Source organism: Oncorhynchus gorbuscha, unplaced genomic scaffold (genome assembly GCF_021184085.1).
Source record: "Oncorhynchus gorbuscha isolate QuinsamMale2020 ecotype Even-year unplaced genomic scaffold, OgorEven_v1.0 Un_scaffold_3160, whole genome shotgun sequence".
Lineage (NCBI taxonomy): Eukaryota > Metazoa > Chordata > Actinopteri > Salmoniformes > Salmonidae > Oncorhynchus > Oncorhynchus gorbuscha.
Genome location: NW_025745177.1, coordinates 1 through 24,126, shown reverse-complemented (window position 1 = coordinate 24,126; position 24,126 = coordinate 1). Strand labels below are relative to the sequence as shown.

General features: G+C 41.7%; 1 protein-coding gene across 1 annotated transcript; it reads right to left on the bottom strand.

Moving 5' to 3' along the window:
* Positions 1 to 4,275: 4,275 nt before the first annotated feature.
* Positions 4,276 to 15,631, bottom strand: LOC124017737 (integrin alpha-6-like). Its single transcript, XM_046332968.1, has 7 exons — positions 15,514 to 15,631; positions 5,492 to 5,688; positions 5,288 to 5,376; positions 5,031 to 5,158; positions 4,760 to 4,849; positions 4,609 to 4,673; positions 4,276 to 4,466 (listed from the first exon to the last, which is right to left on the bottom strand). Exons 4-7 carry the CDS (start codon positions 5,093 to 5,095, stop codon positions 4,276 to 4,278), a joined length of 411 nt encoding a protein of 136 aa, XP_046188924.1. The 5' UTR covers positions 5,096 to 5,158; positions 5,288 to 5,376; positions 5,492 to 5,688; positions 15,514 to 15,631.
* Positions 15,632 to 24,126: the final 8,495 nt, after the last annotated feature.

The window sequence follows — 24,126 nt, the reverse complement described above, 5'->3', positions numbered from 1 at the left end:
ACCTACACCACCCGATGTTACAGGAAGGCCATAAAGATCATCAAGGACATCAACCACCCGAGCCACTGCCTGTTCACCTCGCTATCATCCAGAAGGCGAGGTCAGTACAGGTGCATCAAAGCTGGGACCGAGAGACTGAAAAACAGCTTCTATCTCAAGGCCATCAGACTGTTAAACAGCCACCACTAACATTGAGTAGCTGCTGCCAACACACTGACACTGACTCAACTCCAGCCACTTTAATAATGGGAATTGATGGGAAATGATGTAAATATATCACTAGCCACTTTAAACAAACAATGCTACCTTATATAATGTTACTTACCCTACATTATTCATCTCATGCATACGTATATACTGTACTCTATATCATCGACTGCATCCTTATGTAATACATGTATCACTAGCCACTTTAACTATGCCACTTTGTTTACATACTCATCTCATATGTATATACTGTACTCGATACCATCTACTGTATCTTGCCTATGCTGCTCTGTACCATCACTCATTCATATATCCTTATGTACATATTCTTTATCCCCTTACACTGTGTATAAGACAGTAGTTTTGGAATTGTTAGTTAGATTACTTGTTGGTTATTACTGCATTGTCGGAACTAGAAGCACAAGCATTTCGCTACACTCGCATTAACATCTGCTAACCATGTGTATGTGACAAATACAATTTGATTTGATTTGATTTTACATTGACCTACAAAGCTATGTCCTCATCTCCAGAAGAGATTACTGGAATACCTCTTTCACTAGAAAGACATGAGCCATATCATTACCAAAGCACTACATTGACAACAGCTATATTGAGCAGAGGAGGCTGGTTGGCGGAGATAGGAGGACATGCTTATTGCAATGACTGGAATGAAAAGGAATCAAACACATGGAAACTCTTTGTTTGATATCTTTCCATATATTCTAACCCAGTCTTTACAAAGAGTGTGTCCTCCTATATCTCTACCCACCAGCCACCACTGCATTACAGGGTTCTTGTAACCAAATACATAATAAGTTGAATGTAGTCAAGAGGGACTTCTGGGTAAAATCAGAGGCTATCGTTGTGTCTGATTGGGGATCATACTTAGGCAGCCTTTTCCACCTGTAGAGTGTGGGATCTTGTTTTTAGTACTGTGCTGTTTAGCCCTACTAGACGTTTCGTTTTGTATTTGTTGTTTTTTCGGTGTTCATTTAATAAATTAAAATGTACCCCTACCACGCTGCACCTTGGTCCGATCCTTCCATCGACGAACGTAACACAAGTATTATTATAGATCAAACATTTGGTGCAGCCCCTATCATGACCCCATCAATAGAGGGCTAAAAAGATACCTGTATCTGGCGTGACCACCATTTGCCTCATGCAGTGCGACACATCTCCTTTACATAGAGTTGATCAGGCCGTTGATTGTGGATCTTTCAGTAGTTCATAAAAAGTGATGTATAGTATCTCTATTGGATTGAGACCAGAGGTTTTCTCTGTCTGAAATGAATCAATTGCTAACTGTTGTCAGTCCTGCGTAATTAGGCCATCACAATATTTATTTTTTCTACGATTTTTTAGAAGGAAATCACAAAAGCTATCGTCAAGTGAGTTTGGAAGATCTTGACGAGAGAACATTTGTTAAAATTATTTTACTTCTTCATTCAAAATCTCTTTTGTTGAGATAAGGATTTCTCCATCTTTAACATTTTTTCTTTTTTTTCTTTTTGATTGCGTTTCTAGTGTTGAAAAGTTTAAGAAAAAATGTGTGAATTTTTTGCCATTCTCCATCCAATTTGCCTTGTTTTTTAGATAAATGAATCCTGATCTTTTCGCATCTAGATTACTCAGTGTTTCAGTAGTACATTCATCAACATCATGGATGTGTAATTTTCGTTTGTTGTAAATTATTTCTCTGCTGATCTAAACCATTTTTGTTTTAGGGATGAAAACAGAAATTAGTGGCCTCTGAGGCACATTGAAAGGCATCTCATACAATAAGTGGATCCGCTGAACCTGTATTGTGCAGGAAAAATCTGTTATGAATTTCTTTGTTTTTGTTAAGACAGTACTGTCAGTCAATAAATCCTGATGAAAATGTCCAATATCCTCTTCCTTGTGGAAAGTTTTTATAGTTATCTGAAGGGATATAAGTTGACACATTCAGTCCTACAAGCAATATTTTTTCCACTTTTGGCACCATAGAAAAGGATACCAGAAAATAATAAATCCGGCTAGCTTGATTAAGTCTCGTCCAAGTGTATTTCACAAGATCCATTTTTAAGCCTCCAAATATCAGTCAATTCCAAGGTGTCCATAATATTCGTTATTTCTTTGAGCTCCAGGGGTGATAGTTAATAGTTTGATTGCCTTTACGGTCTATTGCTGTGCATAAATCTGTGTTGTAGTCCCCTACCATTATAATATCATTATTTGTATCCTGGAGACTAATTAGATTATTATAAGTATTTGGTCACACTTTATTTGTATAGTCCGGATAGTTCATCTTTAGACGCATCTGTCATATTATCACCAACTATCTGTTGATAAGCAACTTCTTGCTAGGGTTAAAGTTATTTAGGGTTAGGGTAAGTGTGAGTAGATAGTTGAAATGTTACTGATAGTCTGTAGAAAGAAGTTTCAACTGTCTCGGAGGACCTGAGCCCTAGGACCGTGCCCCAGGACTACCTGACATGATGGCTCCTTGCTGTCCCCAGTCCATCTGACTGTGCTGCTGCTCCAGTTTCAACTGTTCTGCCTTATTATTATTTGACCATGCTGGTCATTTATGAACATTTGAACATCTTGGTCATGTTCTGTTATAATCTCTACCCGGCACAGCCAGAAGAGGAGCCACCCCACATAGCCCGGTTCCTCTCAGGTTTCTTCCTAGGTTTTGGCCTTTCTAGGGAGTTTTTCCTAGCCACCGTGCTTTTACACCTGCATTGTTTGCTGTTTGGGGTTTTAGGCTGGGTTTCATACAGCACTTTGAGATATCAGCTGATGTACGGAGGGCTATATAAATAAATTTGATTTGATTTGATTTGATCATTATTGGGTCCATATAGATTTATGAGCCACATCGGCGTATCATCAAGTAATATATATTAGGGCAATCCATCCTCCTTGAGGATCTTTTTTTAATGGATTGCACCTTAAGACCTAAACTGTTTTTCAGTAGGATCATAACACTTTTTGACAGAAATAGATTTGACATTTTTTCCTATGCACCCTCGTCAGAAGATATCGAAGGAGTTTCCTGTAAACAATAAATATGGTAATTATTCTCCGTTAGCCATGTACAAACAACTGCTATTATTTTCCTATTGTCAGCCAAACCATTGGAATTATAGCTATCTATATTCAAATGACAAATTACCATGACGGGTTATATTTTGAGATACGTACCATATATAGTATTACATACTGTAATATAGTATTACAGTATGTGTAATACTTTAGGCACTTCTTTCAAAAGGAGAGCTACCTTTGACAAATAAACTGTATCCTGGAGGAATGCCTGTTACCTCGTCTCAGCGTCAGCCTCGAAGGCATAGTTGACAGCTTTTGGAAGAGAGCGCTTTGCATACGTTCCCGAAGCACAGTGTACATAAAGTATCAAGAGTACGGTGTCCATATTAGGACAGCCTTGTAACCGAATACATAATAAGTTGAATGTAGTCAAGAGGGACTTCTGGGTAACATTCTAATCACACATTTAGTTTCTACCTGGGCAGTGGGGTGAATACATCTTGACCCAGTAGTTTTGGTCTGGAACAGAACCTGTAGTGTAGCTCCAAGTTACTTTGGAAAATGTTATCACTCCCACAACCTTTATTTATGAAGATAACCTGAAGAAGTTGAATTTAGTTCTTAAGACTCACAATAACTGTTTCATAACTACTAGGCTTATACCTCCTCTCTCTCACACATCCTCTCTCACACATCTCCACAAACACAAGTGCAGGCAGGGGACTCTTGCTTTCTGTCTTACTGTCATTCAGTAAGGACACAGAGACAGAGATGGTTATGCTGTGCAGTCTGTCCTTGATATCATCCTTGAACAGATGGAGATGTAGAACGCAATGTAAAGGTGATGATCAAATGTAGAGTTGCTGCATCAATCTTACCAAACAAAAACAATGTCAATGCCAAATAGTATTTTCATGATCGAGGAAATAGTGGCTTTATAAACAAGGTGTGTTGTTGTCTTATGACCCATGGTTGTCCCTAGTCTATTTGGAGGAAGATTTCTTCATGATTTCTTCATGAACCACTGAATTAAGACGACAGTTGTGACGAGATGGAAAAATGCAGAGTCACTACCAATAGCTTGAGTTGGGTCTCAGTGCACTTCTCTTTGCCCTGCCCTGCTAGCTCCAGGACTCCCTGGGACTGAAACAGAAACGCCATCCTGGAGGAACGCCTCTGTTTCCTCGTCTCAGCGTCAGCCTCGAAGGCATAGTTGACAGCTATAGGAAGAGAATGCATCGCATAAGTTCCGGAAGCACAGTGTACATAAAGCGTCAAGAGTTCAGTGTCCATATTAGGACAGCCTCAATCTCAGCAGTACCAGGGCATGGTCATTTAGGAGGCTGAAGGTAAGGAACTTACTCAGTCTGGGGTTGTAGGATGGCGGCTGTGCTGTGTAGGTAAAGCATGCCCGTGCCTTGAATGTACTATGCAGATGTAGACAATAATATGTTGGGTTTCATTACGGCAGTGTATTGATATTTGTTTATATGTTGTTTCTTGAAAATCTTACCATTTGTGTTTGTCACAGTGCTCTGCCGCCATATTGATTGTACTTGGGGTGATTCGTAAGTCCTCTCTGATATTGACTACTGGCCTTGCCCTGTAAGCAAATCCAAGTAAATCAAAATGACCAGTGGACACCACCAAGTTCAACACTTGATGATGAGTAGAATATACTTGAATCAGGTGTGTTGAAACTAAAGGATATACTATAAATCCTGTGTCTTCTCTCAGGACTAAGATTGAGGATCACTGATATGATGTCATCAAGGCAAAGTTACCTGTAGACAAATATGGAATCTGAGAGTGATCCAATAGCCAAGTCAGGGTAATGATTGCCATCCATGTCTATTTTGCCAGTCAGAGAAAATCCAAATTGTCTTATATTATACGATTCTGCTGTTATAATCTATAATGACAAGAGATACTGTTTGTGACAAAATGTAGTTTGTGTTCAACATTCTTCAAACTTTCTTAAAAGGGTTGGGGTGGTCATCACTCAGATGCAGGTGTTCCAGTTTAATGTAAAGGCTCCCACCTGTGCTGTCTTTTTGTGGATTCCACCTGAGGAACCATAGTAAAGGTACACTCGACCTACACCATCATAGGGAGCCCCCACAGCAATATCTGTCAAGTAAAAAATTAAGTTAAGGTCTGAATTTATGAGGGAGATGGGTCGCTAAGATGTTCCCAAAGCCGAGAGAAAGGTTTAAGTTAAAGTAATGAAGAAACCTCAGCCAACCTTCATAACCGTCCTGATTGACGTCTCCAATGTTCTCAACTGCGTGACTTTACATGGAGTCTTTGTTCCCATCCAGACGGACAGGCTCAATCTTCTCCCACTGTCTTCCCCTTTTGTTGATGTAGATGTACACTGCCCCTCCGACCTCCCCTTCTTTTAAGAAAAACTTGATTGCCCACACAGCAAGGTCATCCCACCTGGAATCCCCAAAATACCCGACCAACAGAATTACATACAATGCATACTACCGCTGGTTCTCCCACATTAAAGGTCCAATGCAGATGTTTTCATGTCAATATCAAACCATTTTTGGGTAACCATTACAGTGCCTTCAGAAAGTATTCTTACCCCTTGACTTATTCCACATGTTGCTGTCTTACAGCCTGAATTCAACATGTATTAAATAGATGTTTTTCTCACCCATTTACACACAATTCTCCATAATTTACATAAGTATTCACACCCCTGAGTCAATACTTTGTAGATGCACCGTTGGCAGGGATTACAGCTGTGAGTCTTTCTGGGTAAGTGTCTAAGAGCTTTGCAAACCTGGACTGTACAATATTTGAACATCCTTTTAAAAATTCTTCAAGTTCTGTCAAGTTGTTGGATGATCACTGCTGCATTACATCCATTTTCATGTCTTTCCATAGATTTTCATGTCGATTTAAGTCAAAACTGTAACTAGGCAGCTCAAGAACTTTCAATGTCATCTTGGTAAGCAACTTCTGAATTTGTCTCCCATTGTATGTTAGAAAGCAGACTGAACCAGGTATCCCTCTTGGATTTTGCCTGTGCTGAGCTCTATTGTGTTTCTTTTTATCCTTAAAAACTCACTAGTCATTGCCAATGACAAGCATACCCATAACATGTAGGCTGTCATTGTAAATAAGAATTTGTTTACTAACTGACTTGCCTAGTTAAATAAAGGTAAAATAAAACATTTAAAAGCCACCACCATGCTTCAAAATATGAAGAGTGGTGCTCAGTGATGTGTTGTATTTGCCCCAAACATACGACTTTGTATCCAGGACATAAAGGTAATTTCTTATTTTTGCAGTTTTACTTTAGTGCCTTCTTGCAAACAGGATGCACATTTTTGAATATTTTTATTCAGTACAACAGGGATCATCAACCAATGGCCGGGGTTCCGGAACAGGCATGATCGGCAAGTAGCCTAGTGGTTAAGAGCATTGGAACATTAATCGAAAGTTCACTGCTTTGAATATCCAAGTTGACAGGGTGAAAAATTTGTAGATGTGCACTTGAGCAATGCACTTAACTTCTTATGGCTGGGGGCAGTATTGAGTAGCTTGGATGAATAAGGTTCCCAGAGTAAACTGCCTGCTACTCAGGCCCAGTTGCTAATATATGCATATTAGTCATAGATTTGGATAGAAAACACTCTGAAGTTTCTAAAACTGTTTGAATGATGTCTGTGAGTATAACAGAACTCATATGGCAGGCAAAAACCTGAGAAAAAATCCAACCAGGAAGTGGGAAATCTGAGGTTTGTAGTTTTTCAAGTCATTGCCTAACGAATATACAGTGTCTATGGGGTCATATTGCACTTCCTCAGGCTTCCACTACATGTCAACAGACTTTAGAACCTTATTTGAGGATTCTACTTTGAAGGAGGGGGGAATGAGAGCTGATTGAGTCAGGGGACTACCAGAGTGGCATGAGCTGATCACGCGTGCTCACGTGAGAGCGACCTGCGTTCCATTGCAATTCTAAAGACAAAGGAATTCTTCGGTCGGAACATTATTGAAGATTTATGTTAAAAACATCCTAAAGATTGATTCTATACATTGTTTGACATGTTTCTACGAACTGTAATATAACTTTTAAAACTTTTCGTCTGAACATTCGCCTGGACTTAACCGCGCATCGTGAGTTTTGATTTGTTTACTAAACGCACTAACAAAAGGAGGTATTTAGGTGGCTGTTAGCCAGCCTGCCAGCTTAGTGGAGTCTGCCACTAGCACAGTCAGTGTAGTCAGCTCAGCTATCCCCATTGAGACCATGTCTGTGCCTCGACCTAGGTTGGGCAAAACTAAACATGGCGGTGTTCGCATTAGCAATCTCACTAGGATAAAGGCCTCCTCCATTCCTATCATTATTGAAAGAGATCGTGATACCCCACATCTCAAAATAGTGCTATTTAATGTTAGATCCCTTACTTGAAAGGCAATTATAGTCAATGAACTAATCACTGATCATAATCTTGATGTGATTGGCCTGACTGAAACATGGCTTCAGCCTGATGAATTTACTGTGTTAAATGAGGCCTCACCTCCTGGTTACACTAGTGACCATATCCCCCGCAAAGGCAGAGGTGTTGCTAACATTTACGATAACAAATTTCAATTTACAAAAAAATAAAATGTTTTCGTCTTTTGAGCTTCTAGTCATGAAATCTCTGCAGCCTACTCAATCACTTTTATAGCTACTGTTTACAGGCCTCCTGGGCCATATACAGCGTTCCTCATTGAGTTCCCCGAATTCCTATCGGACCTTGTAGTCATAGCAGATAATATTCAAATTTTTGGTGACTTAAATATTCACATGGAAAAGTCCACAGACCCACTCCAAAAGGCTTTCAGAGTCATCGTCGACTCAGTGGGTTTTGTCCAACATGTCTCTGGACCTACTCACTGTCACAGTCATATTCTGGACCTAGTTTTGTCCCATGGAATAAATGTTGTGGATCTTAATGTTTTTCCTCCGAATTTTGGACTATCGGACCACCATTTTATTACGTTTGCAATTGCAACAAATAATCTGCTCAGACCCCAACCAAGGAGCATCAAAAGGCATGTTATAAATTCACAGACAACACAAAGATTCCTTGATGCCCTTCCAGATTCCCTCTGCCTACCCAAGGACATTAGAGGACAAAAATTAGCTAAAGAAAAACTAACAGGTCTGTGAGAGCCAGAATTCTTACTGGTTGGTAGGTGATCAAATACTTATATCATGCAATAAAATGCAAATTAATTACTTAAAAATTATACAATGTGATTCTCTGGATTTTTGTTTTAGATTTTAGATTCCGTCTCTCACAGTTGAAGTGTACCTATGATAAAAAATTACAGACCTCTACATGCTTTGTAAGTAGGAAAACATGCAAAATCGGCAGTGTATCAAATACTTGTTCTCCCCACAGTATTTATATATATATATATACATGCATATATGAACAAATCCTGGACAACATGTCATGTTTTGTCTTAGATTGTCTTGTCATTTTGCTTTTCCTTCTGTTCGTTTTCCCCCTGCTGGTCTTTTTAGGTTCGTTCCCCTTTTTCTCTCTCCCTTCCTCTCTCTCTTCTCTCTATCGTTCTGTTCCTGCTCCCAGCTGTTCCTATTCCCCTAATCAATCATTTAGTCTTCCCACACCTGTTCCATATCTTTTTCCCTGATTAGAGTCCCTATTTCTCCCCTTGTTTTCCGTTCCTGCCCTGTCGGATCCTTGTCTATTGTTCACCGTGCTGTGTCTGTGTATCGCCCTGTCGTGTCGTGTTTCCCTCAGATGCTGCGTGGTGAGCAGGTGTCTGAGTCTGCTACGTTCAAGTGCCTTCCCGAGGCAACCTGCAGTTCATGATCGAGTCTCCAGTCTGTTCTCGTCATTACGAGTGGAATTATGCTTTATGATTGTAGATTTACTTTACTGGATTAAAGACTCTGTTTTCGCCAAGTTGCTTTTGGGTCCTCATTCACCTGCATAACAGAAGGATCCGACCAAGAATGGACCCAGCGACTATGGATTCTCTCTACTCTACTCTCGAGTTCCAGGGAGCGATGCTCGGCAGACACGAGCAGGAATTGTCTGCTGCTCGGCATGCCGTTGAGACCCTGGCCGCTCAGGTCTCCGACCTCTCAGGACAGTATCAGAGTCTTCGTCTCGTGTCACCAGCTACTTCCGGTTCTTCCGAGCCTCCGGAACCTAGGGTTAATAACCCACCATGTTATTCTGGGCAGCCCACTGTGTGCCGCTCCTTTCTCACCCAGTGTGATATAGTGTTCTCTCTCCAACCCAACACATACTCAAGAGAGAGAGCTCGGATTGCCTACGTCATATCACTCCTTACTGGTCGGGCTCGGCAGTGGGGCACAGCTATCTGGGAGGCAAGCGCTGAGTTTACTAACAATTATCTGAACTTTAAAGAGGAGATGATAAGGGTTTTTGATCGCTCAGTTTTTGGGAAAGAGGCTTCCTGGTCCCTGTCTTCCCTATGTCAAGGTGGTCGATCCATAGCGGATTACTCTGTGGAGTTTCGCACTCTTGCTGCCTCCGGTGGCTGGAGCGAGCGGGCGTTGCTCGCTCGTTTTATGGAGGGACTCCACGCTAAGGTTGGGGATGGGATTCTCTCTCGGGAGGTTCCATCCAGCGTGGATTCTTTGATTGAACTCGCTATTCGCGTTGAGCGACGGGTAGATCTTCGTCACCGAGCTCGTGGAAGAGGGCTCGCGTTAACTGTGTCTCCCCTCTCTCCGACGCTACCGTCTTTCCCCACTGGCTCAGGTGTTGAGCCCATGCAGCTGGGGGGTGTTCGCATCTCGACTGAGGAGGGGGAACGGAGAATCACCAACCGCCTCTGTCTCTATTGCGGTTCCGCTGGTCATTTTGTCATTTCATGTCCAGTTAAAGGCCAGAGCTCATCAGTAAGCGGAGGGCGACTGATAAGCGCTACTAGACGGTCCTCTCCGTCAAGTACATGTACTACCTTACCGGTCCATCTACGCTGGACCGGATCGGCAGCTTCCTGCAGTGCATTAATAGACTCTGGGGCAGAGGGCTGTTTTATGGACGAAGCCTGGGCGCGGGAACATGACATTCCTCTCAGACAGTTAGGGGAGCCCACGGTCATGTTTGCCTTGGATGGTAGTCCTCTCCCCAGTATATTATATGAAACACTACCTTTAACCCTCACTGTATCTGGTAACCATAGTGAGACCATTTCTTTTTTGATTTTTTGTTCACCTTTTACACCTGTTGTTTTGGGTCATTCCTGGCTAGTGTGTCATAATCCTTCTTTTGATTGGTCTAGTAATTCTATCCTTTCCTGGAACGTTTCTTGTCATGTGAAGTGTTTAATGTCTGCTATTTCTCCTGTTTGTTCTGTCCCCTCTTCTCAGGAGGAACCTGGTGATTTGACAGGAGTGCCGGAGGAATATCATGGTCTGCGCACGGTCTTCAGTCGGTCCAGAACCAACTCCCTTCCTCCTCACCGGTCGTATGATTGTTGTTCTGATCTCTTCAAGAAGCGTTTTGCATCCGCTCCTATCCTTGTTGCACCTGACGTCACTAAACAGTTTATTGTTGAGGTTGACGCGTCGGGGTGGGCGTGGGAGCCATTCTGTCCCAGCGCTCCGATACTGACGATGGGGTCCACCCTTGTGCGTATTTTTCTCATCGCCTGTCACCGTCGGAACGTAACTATGATGTGGCTAACCGCGAACTGCTCGCCATCCGTTTAGCCCTAGGCAAATGGCGACAGTGGTTGGAGGGGGCGACCGTTCCTTTTGTCGTTTGGACTGACCAAAAGAACCTTGAGTACATCCGTTCTGCCAGACGACTGAATGCGCGTCATGCTCGTTGGGCGTTGTTTTTCGCTCATTTCGAGTTCGTTATTTCTTATTGCCCGGGTACTAAGAACACCAAGCCTCATGCTTTATCCCGTCTCTTTAGTTCTTCTGTGGCTTCTACCGATCCCGAGGGGATCCTTCCTGTTGGGCGTGTTGTCGGGTTGACTGTCTGGGGAATTGAGAGACAGGTTAAGCAAGCACTCACGCACACTGCGTCGCCGCGCGCTTGTCCTAGTAACCTTCTTTTCGTTCCTGTTTCTACTCGTCTGGCTGTTCTTCAGTGGGCTCACTCTGCCAAGTTAGCTGGCCATCCCGGCGTTCGGGTACGCTTGCTTCTATTCGCCAGCGGTTTTGGTGGCCTACTCAGGAGCGTGACACGCGCCGTTTCGTGGCTGCGTGTTCAGACTGCGCGCAGAAGAAGTCTGGTAATTTTTTTCTGCTTCTGCTCCTGGTCTTGCTGGGTCTGTCTGTTCCCTGCCATCGCATCTCTCCTGTTCTTGTTCCTGCCCTTGCTGTGTCTCAGTCTGTCCCTAGTTGTTACTCTCCTGGCCTGTTTGGTCCTGTTTGCTCTAAACGCTTTCAGTTCTCTACCCGTGTCTCATTTTTTTTTTTTTTTTTTTTTTAGAGTAGTACCCTAGTTTCCCTTTTTTTTCGTTTTTCCGTTACGGTCCTGAGGAGAGGAGTTGGGTTCTTTCTCGGGACGTGCTGGACCGTTTGTGATCTATGATTTCCTCCGTTGCCGCCAGTGTTCCTCCTCGAGAGCGCCAGGAGGCGCTCGGTGAGTGGGGGGGTACTGTCATGTTTTGTCTTAGATTGTCTTGTCATTTTGCTTTTCCTTCTGTTCGTTTTCCCCTGCTGGTCTTTTTAGGTTCGTTCCCCTTTTTCTCTCTCCCTTCCTCTCTCTCTTCTCTCTATCGTTCCGTTCCTGCTCCCAGCTGTTCCTATTCCCCTAATCAATCATTTAGTCTTCCCACACCTGTTCCATATCTTTTTCCCTGATTAGAGTCCCTATTTCTCCCCTTGTTTTCCGTTCCTGCCCTGTCGGATCCTTGTCTATTGTTCACCGTGCTGTGTCTGTGTATCGCCCTGTCGTGTCGTGTTTCCCTCAGATGCTGCGTGGTGAGCAGGTGTCTGAGTCTGCTACGTTCAAGTGCCTTCCCGAGGCAACCTGCAGTTCATGATCGAGTCTCCAGTCTGTTCTCGTCATTACGAGTGGAATTATGCTTTATGATTGTAGATTTACTTTACTGGATTAAAGACTCTGTTTTCGCCAAGTTGCTTTTGGGTCCTCATTCACCTGCATAACACAACACCCTGTCGTTCTCAACCAACATCAAGGCGGTGGCCCGTTCCTGTAGGTTCATGCTCTACAACATCCGCAGAGTACGACCCTGCCTCACACAGGAAGCGGCGCAGGTCCTAATCCAGGCACTTGTCATCTCCTGTCTGGATTACTGCAACTCGCTTTTGGCTGGGCTCCCTGCCTGTGCCATTAAACCCCTTCAACTCATCCAGAAGGCCGCAGCCCGTCTGGTGTTCAACCTTCCCAAGTTCTCTCACGTCTCTCACGTCACCCCGCTCCTCCGTTCTCTCCACTTGCTTCCAGTTGAAGCTCGCATCCGCTACAAGACCATGGTGCTTGCCTACGGAGCTGTGAGGGAACGGCACCTCAGTACCTCCAGGCTCTGATCAGGCCCTACACCCAAACAAGGGCACTGCGTTCATCCACCTCTGGCCTGCTCGCCTCCCTACCACTGAGGAAGTACAGCTCCCGCTCAGCCCAGTCAAAACTGTTCGCTGCTCTGGCCCCCCAATGGTGGAACAAACTTCCTCACGACGCCAGGACAGCGGAGTCAATCACCACCTTCCGGAGACACCTGAAACCCCACCTCGTTAAGGAATACCTAGGATAGGATAAGTAATCCCTCTCACCCCCCCTTTAAGATTTAGATGCACTATTGTAAAGTGACTGTTCCACTGGATGTCATAAGGTGAATGCACCAATTTGTAAGTCACTCTGGATAAGAGCGTCTGCTAAATGACTTAAATGTAATGTAAATGTAAACAAAAAAACAGAACTTGGGGGGCTGTGGGCCTCCAGTTGGGGTACCCTGCTGTAAAGGCTTCGTTCTTTTCACTCTGTCATTTCTTTTCACTCTGTCATTTACAATTTAACATTGTAGTTAGTATTGTGGACTAACTACAATGTTGTTGATTCATCCTCAGTTGTCTCCTATCACAGCCATTAAACTCTGGAACTGTTTTAAAGTCACCCTTGTCCTTATGGTGAAGTCCCTGAGCGGTTTCATTCTTCTCCGGCAACTGAGTTAGGAGGGACGCCTGTGTCTTTGTAGTGACTGGTTGTATTGATACACCATCCAAAGTGTAATAAATAACTTTACCATGCTATTCAATGTCTGTTTGTTTTTTTACCAATAGGTGCCCTTCTTTGTGCCCTTAATTGTATGTGTGGGGTGATCTAGTTGTCATTCAATAATTATGTTAAACCCTATTATGTTACCTGTTAAGCAAATGTATAACAAAGTGGTTGAATGCTCAAGACATTGAAACTTCTTTTTTTTAACATAAAAAAAAAATCCACTTTGACATTATGGGTTATTGTGTGTAGGCCAGTGACAATTGAAAAAAAAATCTGAAATGAATCAAATCAAATTGTATTGGTCACATACACATGGTTAGCAGATGTTATTGCGAGTGTAGCAAAATGCTTGTGCTTCTAGTTCTGACAGTGCAGCAATATCTAACAAGTAATCTAACAATTCCACAACAACTACCCAATGAACACAAATCTAAGTAAAGGGATGGAATAAGACTATATACATATATGGATGAGCAATGACCGAGCGGCATAGGCAAGATGCAATAGATGGTATAAAATACAGTCTATACATATGAGATGAGTAATGCAAGATATGTAAACATTATTAAAGTGACTAGTGATTCATTTATTAAAGTGGCCAATGATTTCAAGTCTTTATCTAGGCAGCAGCCTCACTGTGTTAGTGATGGCTGTTTAACAGTCTGTTGGCCTTGAGATAGAAGCTATTTTCAGTCTCTTTAACAGCAAACTGGGATAGGGAGAGATTGAATATGTCCGTAGACACACCAGCCAGCTGGTCTGCACATGCTCTGAGGACGCGGCTAGGGATGCCGTCTGGGCTGGAAGCCTTGCGAGGGTTAACACACGTTTAAATGTCTTACTCATGTCGGACACGGAGAAGGAGAGCCCACAGTCCTTGGTAGCGGGCCGTGTCGGTGGCACTTTATTATCCTCAAAGCGGACCCAGAAGGTGTTTCGTTTGTCTGGAAGCATTTTAAATTCAGGGCCTTGTACACCACACAATGTGGAAAAAGTGAATGGCTGTGAATACACTTTCTGAAGGAACTGTAAGTATCTTACTGTGATTGTTTTCAATTAAAATGGATTAAAAGAAACAAAAAAAAGCTTCTTAGCTAAGAGCAATTTCTCAAGCAAGAATTTGGTAAGACTGAGTGGTCTGAGTGGGGAGGGAAATCTGAAAACTAGCTGTTATTGGTAGAGAAGTTTGGAACTATCTTTCTTAATGGTCTATCAACCAATTTACCCACATGGTGATGTCACTAAGCAGGCCAAAACTCCATCCTAAAAAAACAGCCTGAAATTTCAGGTTGTCTTTTCAAACAGCTCTTACACTAAAAAGGCATTATCATAATTTTCTCAATATTATTCCAACCCCGTAGTGTGGAAAAATATTGTATATTAAACACAGAAAAATCTCAATTTTGACTGAACTGGTTCTTTAACAAGACCTATACAAAGCGTGCATCACAATAATATCTCCTCTCCTGAAATGTGCACAAACTCCCTAGTTTGAAAACAACATTTTTTTCTCGAAGCTATGCGGTGCTCCAACCAGCAATGTAGGAAAAATACATCAGAATGTTGTAAATTGATGTAAAATTCACATGCATCTCTACAATAAAATATTCAAACTAAAAACACCTTTTTCACTGCTGGTCTGAGTTGTATCAATCAACCAATCAATCAATGTTATTTTATAAAACCATTTTTACATCAGCTGCTGTCACAGTGCTTTACAGTTATCCGGCCGAGACCCCAAAGAGCAAGTAAAGCAGACGTGAAAACAGAGAGGCCAGGAAAAACTCCCTAAAAGGAAGGAACTGAGGATGAAACCTAGAGAGGAACCAGGCTCAGAGAGGTGGCCCATTCTCTTCTGGTTGTACCGGCTAGAGATTAAGAGTAGCCATTAAGGCTAGTTTGTTTCTCAGTTCATATTGTGTACTTATATAAGACAGATGGGTAATCAGACAGGATAGAGGACACACAAATACGTTTATATATGACAAGCAAGATCAGACAATAGTATGTATGAACACTGTTAATCATTTCTTATAAGAGGCCAACTCACAGTTTATTATTGACAGGATTCAGTTGTTGGTGCAGTGCCAGGGAGAATCCAAATATGCTTCCTGGAACACCATTTTGATATGTGAAATAGTAGGCAGGCCAAAAGAAACCACTGTTCCAGTAAGAGGCCCCACCATTGAATTATCATGTTGGTGTTGTTGGTAAAACTCTCTGTTCTAGCTAACCCAATAGCTTCTTCTGTGGTGTCCTCGTGTTGTGATGCAGAATGGGAAGGCAACACTACAGAAATGGGATGTGACTCGGCACTGGCTGCAGTATACAGTGTTGACAGACAGGGAATGGTTCAAGGGGAATTTAGCTCAAAGAACTCAAGCATTTCACATGTTTATTGTTTGATTGCTTTTGTTAATATTTACCTTGTTCCATTCTAAGGATATGAGGAACTTCACACCCTTGGATCAAAGGTCTGGTGTGTTTGTTCACAGCGGCAAACCAGTGATACTGTACTGTACAGTGTTGATCGCTTGATAATACTAAAGGGAAAACTGTGCAAGACCATGAGAAATGGCTAAAAGGAGAACATGTACAGTATGTAGCTGCTCACTTTCATTATCACTGTCGTGATAACAGCTGTTATTTGTCTAAAGTAGTGAAACTTCATCTTGACAGTAGATGTGTTTTTTTAGTTATTCAAGGAGTAAGGAATAATTCAAAGCCCATGTTACATTGTAAGACATGACAGAGTGGTGTAACATGAACATGGTCACATTTCGGTCAATGTCATTACAATTGATACAGCATCAGGAAGGAACATTTTACATGATGGTGCTCTGGTAGTCTTTCACCAGATGCCGCTGTTTCACCAGTTTAGAACATAATTATCTTACCAGTCTCACAGTCAAAGCATAGGTCAATGTGGTGAATCTTATAATTATGAACCACATCGATGTTTTCACTCAGTTGTAATCTATTCATACTGCTAATATGCTGTAGTCTATTGGTCATGGTTTATGCAACCAATTTTATTTATCTTGTTAGCCTTCACTGTTGTATCTCATTAAATAATTAAATCATCAAATATGCCCTTACTAACATGAGCTAATGTTTCATTCTGTTTTATCAAATCTAATTTTATTTATTTGTCACATACACATGGTTAGCAGATGTTAATGTGAGTGTAGCGAAATGCTTGTGCCTCTAGTTCCGACAATGCAGTAATATTCAACGAGTAATCTAACCTAACAATTTCACAACTACCTTATACACACAAGTGTAAAGGAATCAGCTGGAAAAGTAGAGAGGCTTGACCCCTCAAAATTCAAATAAATTGAAACTTGAAAAGACAGGTACAAGTGAATCCAGTTAACCATATTCTTCATGCATATTGCACTTTGTGCATGCACTCAAATTACTATGTTTGCCTAAACTGTACTCAGTATTGTCAAAACTAACAGTAGAGTGGACTACTGGGGAGAATCAAACTCACTCTTCAGCCAATACCATGAAGTCAAATATATCCTATTGTTTGAGAATAACAGCAAGCGTATGGAGTTATAGTGAAGTTCTTATTCATAATGGGTAGAAGTAACTACATCAGTGGATATAGCGAAAAGGGTGAGGGGGTCACATTCAGGGGAATAAGACCAAGAGGTTCCATTTGTGTTTGGCTAGAATAAGGAGGGAGGGTTTCCAGAACGAGAGGGCTGTGACATTTTCCACTGCGGTCTTTTAGCCATCCGCAATGAAACCAACAAACACAAAACATGTCCAGAGACAAACAATGATGCCTGGAAACTTGAACATCAGTGTGGTTTTGGTGTTAGAGGTGTGAATTCTAGAGGCTACTCTTGCTGTAACAGCCTAACTCTCACACCAGGTGCAGTGTGGGTGGAAAATATCATAGAGACATTCTCAAATGAGTTTGAGACCAGCTAACAAACAACAATTATGTACCATTGTATATAATTTGCTGGATTTATATTTTGTTGAGAGCTCCACATGATGTTGACTGTACTTGTGTGTTTCTATGAGGCAAAACACAACTGCATATCATTCACTTATTCTGCAGAGTAGCAGCAAGACTTTTGGAACCTATTGGGGGATTTATTGGGGCTCAACAAAACATTCAGGTTCACCCACTGGGTCAGTTCAACGAGTAGTTTTGATTTACATTTGGTTGAGCTGTCAACGAACTGTGAATTCAACATGAAATCAACAACAAATGTAACCATATCATTGGATTTAGGTTAAAAGTTGGTAGAAAAAAATATGAACCCCCCCCTCATATTATCAGAAACTATGAGTGTCTTTAACAATGTTGGCAATAATGACTTGATTTCAGAGAATTACGTTCTTTCACAGCATATTCTATGTTAATTCATGATCATTTTAATCATCATCATCATCATCAGTATCATCATGTTCCTCATCCTCATCAATATCATCATGATTATCTAAAAAGTCTCTGCTCTCTGTGCTTCAATCTTTTCTACATGAAGATGAACGACAAGCCAGAAATAATTGAAGACATCAAAAGTCCCATATTTTATAACACTATGCAACAATAATTGAATAGGGTGCAATTTTGGACGCACGAAGGACTGGCACTTTGAAAATAGTTTTGTTGTACAGGGAGCCTGTCTCTATATCCGGTAAGTCATAGAAACAGCTCTGTCTGAAAATAGGTCACATCAACGTGGTGAGTCTCAGAGAGTTACTGATTAACCCAATCACACTCCCTCAGCAGACATGTCATCCTGGCCAAGCAGCTGAAGCTGAGTGGGGCTTTTCAGTGTTCAGTGTTTCTGTAACAGCCTCCCTGTGTAAATGTGCCATACTTAGGCCAAGCACACTGCAGATATCAGTTGAAAGCACATCTTGAGTGTAAGACATGTCATTCCAATGTCATAAACATCAACGAACAGGTATGTATAGGAACCTCATGACCAGTTTTTCATATGTTTGCATTGAACACTGTAAAAGTATGCCTTCAAGTAAAAACATTAGACTTACATTAGATCACGGCTTGTTGAGGGTAAATGTTAGACATGTACTAAATGAGAACAAGGCTCACTCCAAACTTTATTCAATGTCTGTGAAGCTGGCCCTACAACTCTCAAGTTAACAGGTTTGCTAAAATTAGCTTGTTTGTCCAAGTCTCTCACAGTCATAACATAGCTGTGCATCTTGTGGCTACACAGAGAGGCAGTGAAGACAGGCCTGTAGTGAGTAAACAGCTCAGAGGTCTGTCCAAAGTGCAGAGATGGACCGCCACAACCTACGCCTACGAGCTAAACCACTGTGAACCGGCTCACCACTTGACAAGCGTGGGCATGCAAATCATGCCAGCAACACTGCTGCAAAACAAAAGAGCAAAAGTATATTGAAATGGCCAGCAAGGTTTGACTCATATTGACTGGTCCTTATGACTGTTGATGAACACATGCATGCATGCAGGTATACACACATTCGAAAAATGCACACATTCTTTTATTTAGATAAATAACAAAGGAAATGTTACAAAGCCCTACAGATCATTACAGATGCTTGGTCATACAGTCCACATGAGTCATGTTCGTGTTCTCTTCTGTACAGGGTTGGGGAGTAACTGATTATATGTCAAAACGGGTAAATGTAATCGGTTATGTTACAACACAAAATATTGTAATCAGATTATAGATACTTTTAAAAACAAGATGATTACTTCTTGGATTACTTTTAAATTCTTAAATGTTCAGATGTTTTCTAAAAATTAATTACACCTTTCTGTTTTCTCAATGACATTCAATTCAGCATTGAAAAAAGTTAACATGTGTTCCAGCTGAGCGAGTCTGACCACAAGTCAGAGACCAATATGATGACACACTAAGTGCGTTTGATGGATCCGTTTTGTCTTCTTCTCAAAGCCTCCTAAAGGGGAAAGTTATCCAAAGGTGACATAAAGTAATCCAATTAAATTACTGAGATTAGAAATGAAGGGGATGATGACGCAATTTCATTTGACTGGCTATCCTGAGATGAACTCAGAGTTGACCAAAGTTAACTCGCTAACTCCTCAAACCTGCTTTGTAGGATACCCCTCAGTGATGGTGTGACCCCTTTGTTACTGTTTAAACTGCATATTTACACTTTAAACAAAACATACAACCTTGGAACATGCTTGACACGCACACAGACTTACACACAAACACACAGGTCTACACACCAACAGCAAACATACAGGGACACGCACATGCATGATCAGTCTCACTCATATCAATGTGTACCTACTTACACAAAAATACCAGCACATGGGTACACACACAGAGAGACACTTATTTCCATCCTGTATACTCCATCACTTGCTCCCATATTGTCACACCCTGATCGGTTCCACCAGTCTGATCGGTTCCACCCCATCTTCCCCATTATCCCCTGTGTATTTATACACGTGTTCCCGGTTTGTCTGATGCCAGTTAGTTTTGTTTCGTCAAGCCTACCAGCGTTTTCCCCTCTTTTCATATCTCTCGATTTGTTCCTGTTTTCTAGTTTTCCCGGTGTTGACCTTTTCTGCCTGCTCTGACCCTGAGCCTGCCTGCCATCCTGTACCTTTGCCACAGCTATCTGGATTACTGACCTCTGCCTATCCTGAAGCTGATTCTGCCTGCTGTCCTGTTCTATTGCCTCACCTCTCTGGATTACTGTCCCCTGCCTGTCTTTGACCTGTCTTTTGCCTGCCCCTGTTGGATTAATAAACAGTTGTTACTTCGACGTTGTCTGCATCTGGGTCTTACCTGAAACGTGTTACATACACAGTCTCACAAACAGCCTGACACATGACAGTGACATGGTCTAAGGCACTGCTTCTCAGTGCAAGAGGCATCACTGGTTCGAATCCAGGCGTCACTGGGTCGCATCTCTGGTTCAAATCCAGGCTGCATGTCTTCTGGTTGTGATTGGGAGTCCCACAGGGCGATGCACAATTGGACCAGTGTCGTCCAGGTTTGTCCGGGGTAGACTGTCATTGCGTATAAGAATTTGTTCTAAACTGACTTGCCTGGTTAAATGAAATAAAAATTGGTCTGTGTATAATTTGCCCAGCGTCGATAGGGTTTGGTCAGTGTAGACCGACACTGTAAATAAGAATTTGTTCTTATTGAATAAAGCTAACTATAGTCACACAGGGCTAACTCTAGTCACATCGGGCTAACTCTAGTCACATCGGGCTAACTCTAGTCACATACGGCTAACTCTAGGCATAAAGTTCTTAACTATAATCGTATAGGGCTACTCTACTATAGTCTATAGTAGAGTATAACTATTGTCATATAAGGCTAACTATAGTCGTGTAAGGCTAACTATAGTCATGCAGGGCTAACTCTAGTCACATAGGGCTAACTCTAGTCATATAGGGCTATGCTAGTCATATAGGGCTAGTCATATAGGGCTACTCTAGTCATATTGGGCTAACTATAGTCATATAGGGTTGCAGTCATAGAGTAGTAGCTTACTCTAGTCATACAGGGCTATCTCTAGTCATATAGGACTATTCTAGTCATATAGGGACTAACTATAGTCATATAGGCTAACTCTAGTCATACAGGGCTACTCTAGTCATACAGGGCTAACTATAGTCATACAGGGATAACTATAGTCATGTAGGGCTAACTATAGTCATATATGGCTAACTGTAGTCACGTAGAATGTATGCACACATGACTGTAAGTCGCTTTGGATAAAAGCGTCTGCTAAATGGCATATATATTTAGGGCTACTCTAATCATATAGGGACAAACTACTAAGGGCTACCGAATGGCGCAGCGTCTAAGGCACCGCACCTCAGTGCTTGAGGTATCACTACATACACCCTGGTTAGATTCCAGACCGTATTACAGCCGGCCATGATTGGAAGTCCCGTAGGGCGGTGCATGATTGGCCCAGCATCGGGGTTAGGGGTTAGAGTTTGGCCGGGGTAGACCGTCATTGTAAAAAATAATTTAATAATAATAACTGACTTTCGTAGTAAAACAAAGGTTTTAAAAAATTATACAACAATATTATTAGGTCTGCTGTTCTCTAGTGGGGAGGTGAAACAGGCCTGGGTAATAGATCTGATGGTCTCTAGTGGGGAGGTGAAACAGGCCTGGGTAATAGATCTGCTGTTCTCTAGTGGGGAGGTGAAACAGGCCTGGGTAATAGATCTGATGGTCTCTAGTGGGGAGGTGAAACAGGCCTGGGTAATAGATCTGATGGTCTCTAGTGGGGAGGTCAAACAGGCCTGGGTAATAGATCTGATGGTCTCTAGTGGGGAGGTGAAACAGGCCTGGGTAATAGATCTGCTGCTCTCTAGTGGGGAGGTCAAACAGGCCTGGGTAATAGATCTGCTGCTCTCTAGTGAGGTCAAGCAGGCCTGGGTAATAGAACTGCTGCTCTCTAGTGAGGTCAAACAGGCCTGGGTAATAGATCTGCTGCTCCCTAGTGAGGTCAAGCAGGCCTGGGTAATAGATCTGCTGCTCTCTAGTGAGGTCAAGCAGGCCTGGGTAATAGATCTGCTGCTCTCTAGTGAGGTCAAGCAGGCCTGGGTAATAGATCTGATGATCTCTAGTGAGGTAATAATAATAATAATAATAATAATAATATATGCCATTTAGCAGACGCTAAATAAAGAACCTAAATAACTTTAATGAAAGGATTGCTGTAAATGTTTGAATAACTAGATACACAATTTCAAATATATACAGGACATATGGTACCACCTAGTTATATACAGGACATACTACCACAGGAGGTTGGTGGCAACTTCATTGTGGAGGACGGGCTCGTGGTAACGGCTGGAGTAGAATGAGTTGAATGGTATCAAAAACATCAAACACAGTGTTCCAGGTTTCCATGTGTTTGATGCCATTCCACTCACTCCGTTCCAGCCATCATTATTAGCCATCCTCCCCTCAGCAGCCTCCTGTGGAAACATTGCATGTGATGTTGTCTTTGTGGCCTCCGATACAAAATCTTTAATTAAACAACTTATTCACATTTGAATCAATATTGTAAGCTACCTGTGTGTATTACCAGATAAGTACTGGGCATATCCTGAAGTACAACAGAAGAGTTTAACCATAGCTTGTAACAAAAACCCACTCCATCATGTTGGGACTAATACTACTTGTTCTACTGACTACAATGAGCCATTTTATGTTTCAGCTGTTAATTTTTTTAATGCCAATGCAAATTAAGTATTAATTTTCAGATAAAACCTGAGAACAATCTCTCTGTACGGCAGATGACTGACTGACCAGTCTATTTTTTTGCTACACTAGTTTGGGGCATTACTGGTACCTCCTCCCCTTGATGGGCGGAGCTAAAGGCTATGACATTAATAACACTTTGCTATCTTCATTTAGGGGTGGGTCAAGACTCTCTCACTCCGTTTGTAACTGACTAGTATGGATTCTTTCTTGTATACTGTAACCCTTTTCCATTCCCCTACACCGAGGGGAGGTGATTGAGTTGAGGCTAGTTCGAGGTTGAGGCTCTGTGAAACAAAGACAGGGCTTTAGTGTTTTGACCTAGTTGGTTATTTATTTTTAAATTCACAAAAAATGTATCATTATTATATGTTTTGATAAATGTATCAATATATTCCCTTCTTTGAACCTCTTTTATACATATTGGTTTAATACCAGTTGTGTTTCATGTTGGGTTAATGCCAGCTGTGTTTCACGTTGGGTTAGTATACCAGTTGTGTTTCATGTTGGGTTAATATGCCAGTTGTGTTTCATATTGGGTTAATATACCAGTTGTGTTTCATATTGGGTTAATATACCAGTTGTGTTTCATATTGGGTTAATATACCAGTTGTGTTTCATATTGGGTTAATATACCAGTTGTGTTTCATATTGGGTTAATATACCAGTTGTGTTTCATATTGGGTTAATATACCAGTTGTGTTTCATATTGGGTTAATATACCAGTTGTGTTTCATATTGGGTTAATATACCAGTTGTGTTTCATATTGGGTTAATATACCAGTTGTGTTTCATATTGGGTTAATATACCAGTTGTGTTTCATGTTGGGTTAATGCCAGCTGTGTTTCACGTTGGGTTAACAGCAGTTGTGTTTCATTGTGGAACAAAGGGCATCAGTCTAATCTATGTAACTGGGGAGGCTCTTTTGATGTTGTCAACAGGATGCATCAATATCGAGATGGCTGTGCTTTTACACTGGTTGCTTCTCCTCCACATCTGTTTCACTCAAACAGCCACCCACACAGCTCTACAGCACCACCCCTTAGCTGTACAACCATTTACTTTCTCATCCAAACAGAAAGAATGAAAAAATAGCTTCAGCAGAACACAATATGTTTGTCTTGTACCACGTGGTCTGGATCCCAGGGTCTCTAGTCTTAAATCATGAGTTTGACAAAAGTAGAGCACTTTCAGTACAAAGCTAAACGTGTGATGATGATGGTGTTGACGATGATGATGAGGATGATGATGATGATGATGATGACGAGGATGATGATTAACCTCGTGATTCAAAACAAATCATCATCAAAGTTTTAGATGTTTACTGAAACTGCTCTATTTTGTTAACTGTTAAATGCACAATTGTTTGGGACTGTATCCAGTGGACTATCAAAATATTTAAAACATTTTGGGGGAGAAACATATCCCT

Coding starts and splice junctions, on each gene's coding strand:
- LOC124017737 (XM_046332968.1), bottom strand. CDS start 5,095: ATGGATGGCAATCATTACCCTGACTTGGCTATTGGATCACTCTCAGAT. Junction 4,674..4,759: donor CACTGTGACAAACACAAATG/GTAAGATTTTCA, acceptor ACATCTGCATAG/TACATTCAAGGCACGGGCAT. Junction 4,467..4,608: donor ATCCTACAACCCCAGACTGA/GTAAGTTCCTTA, acceptor CTCTTCCTATAG/CTGTCAACTATGCCTTCGAG.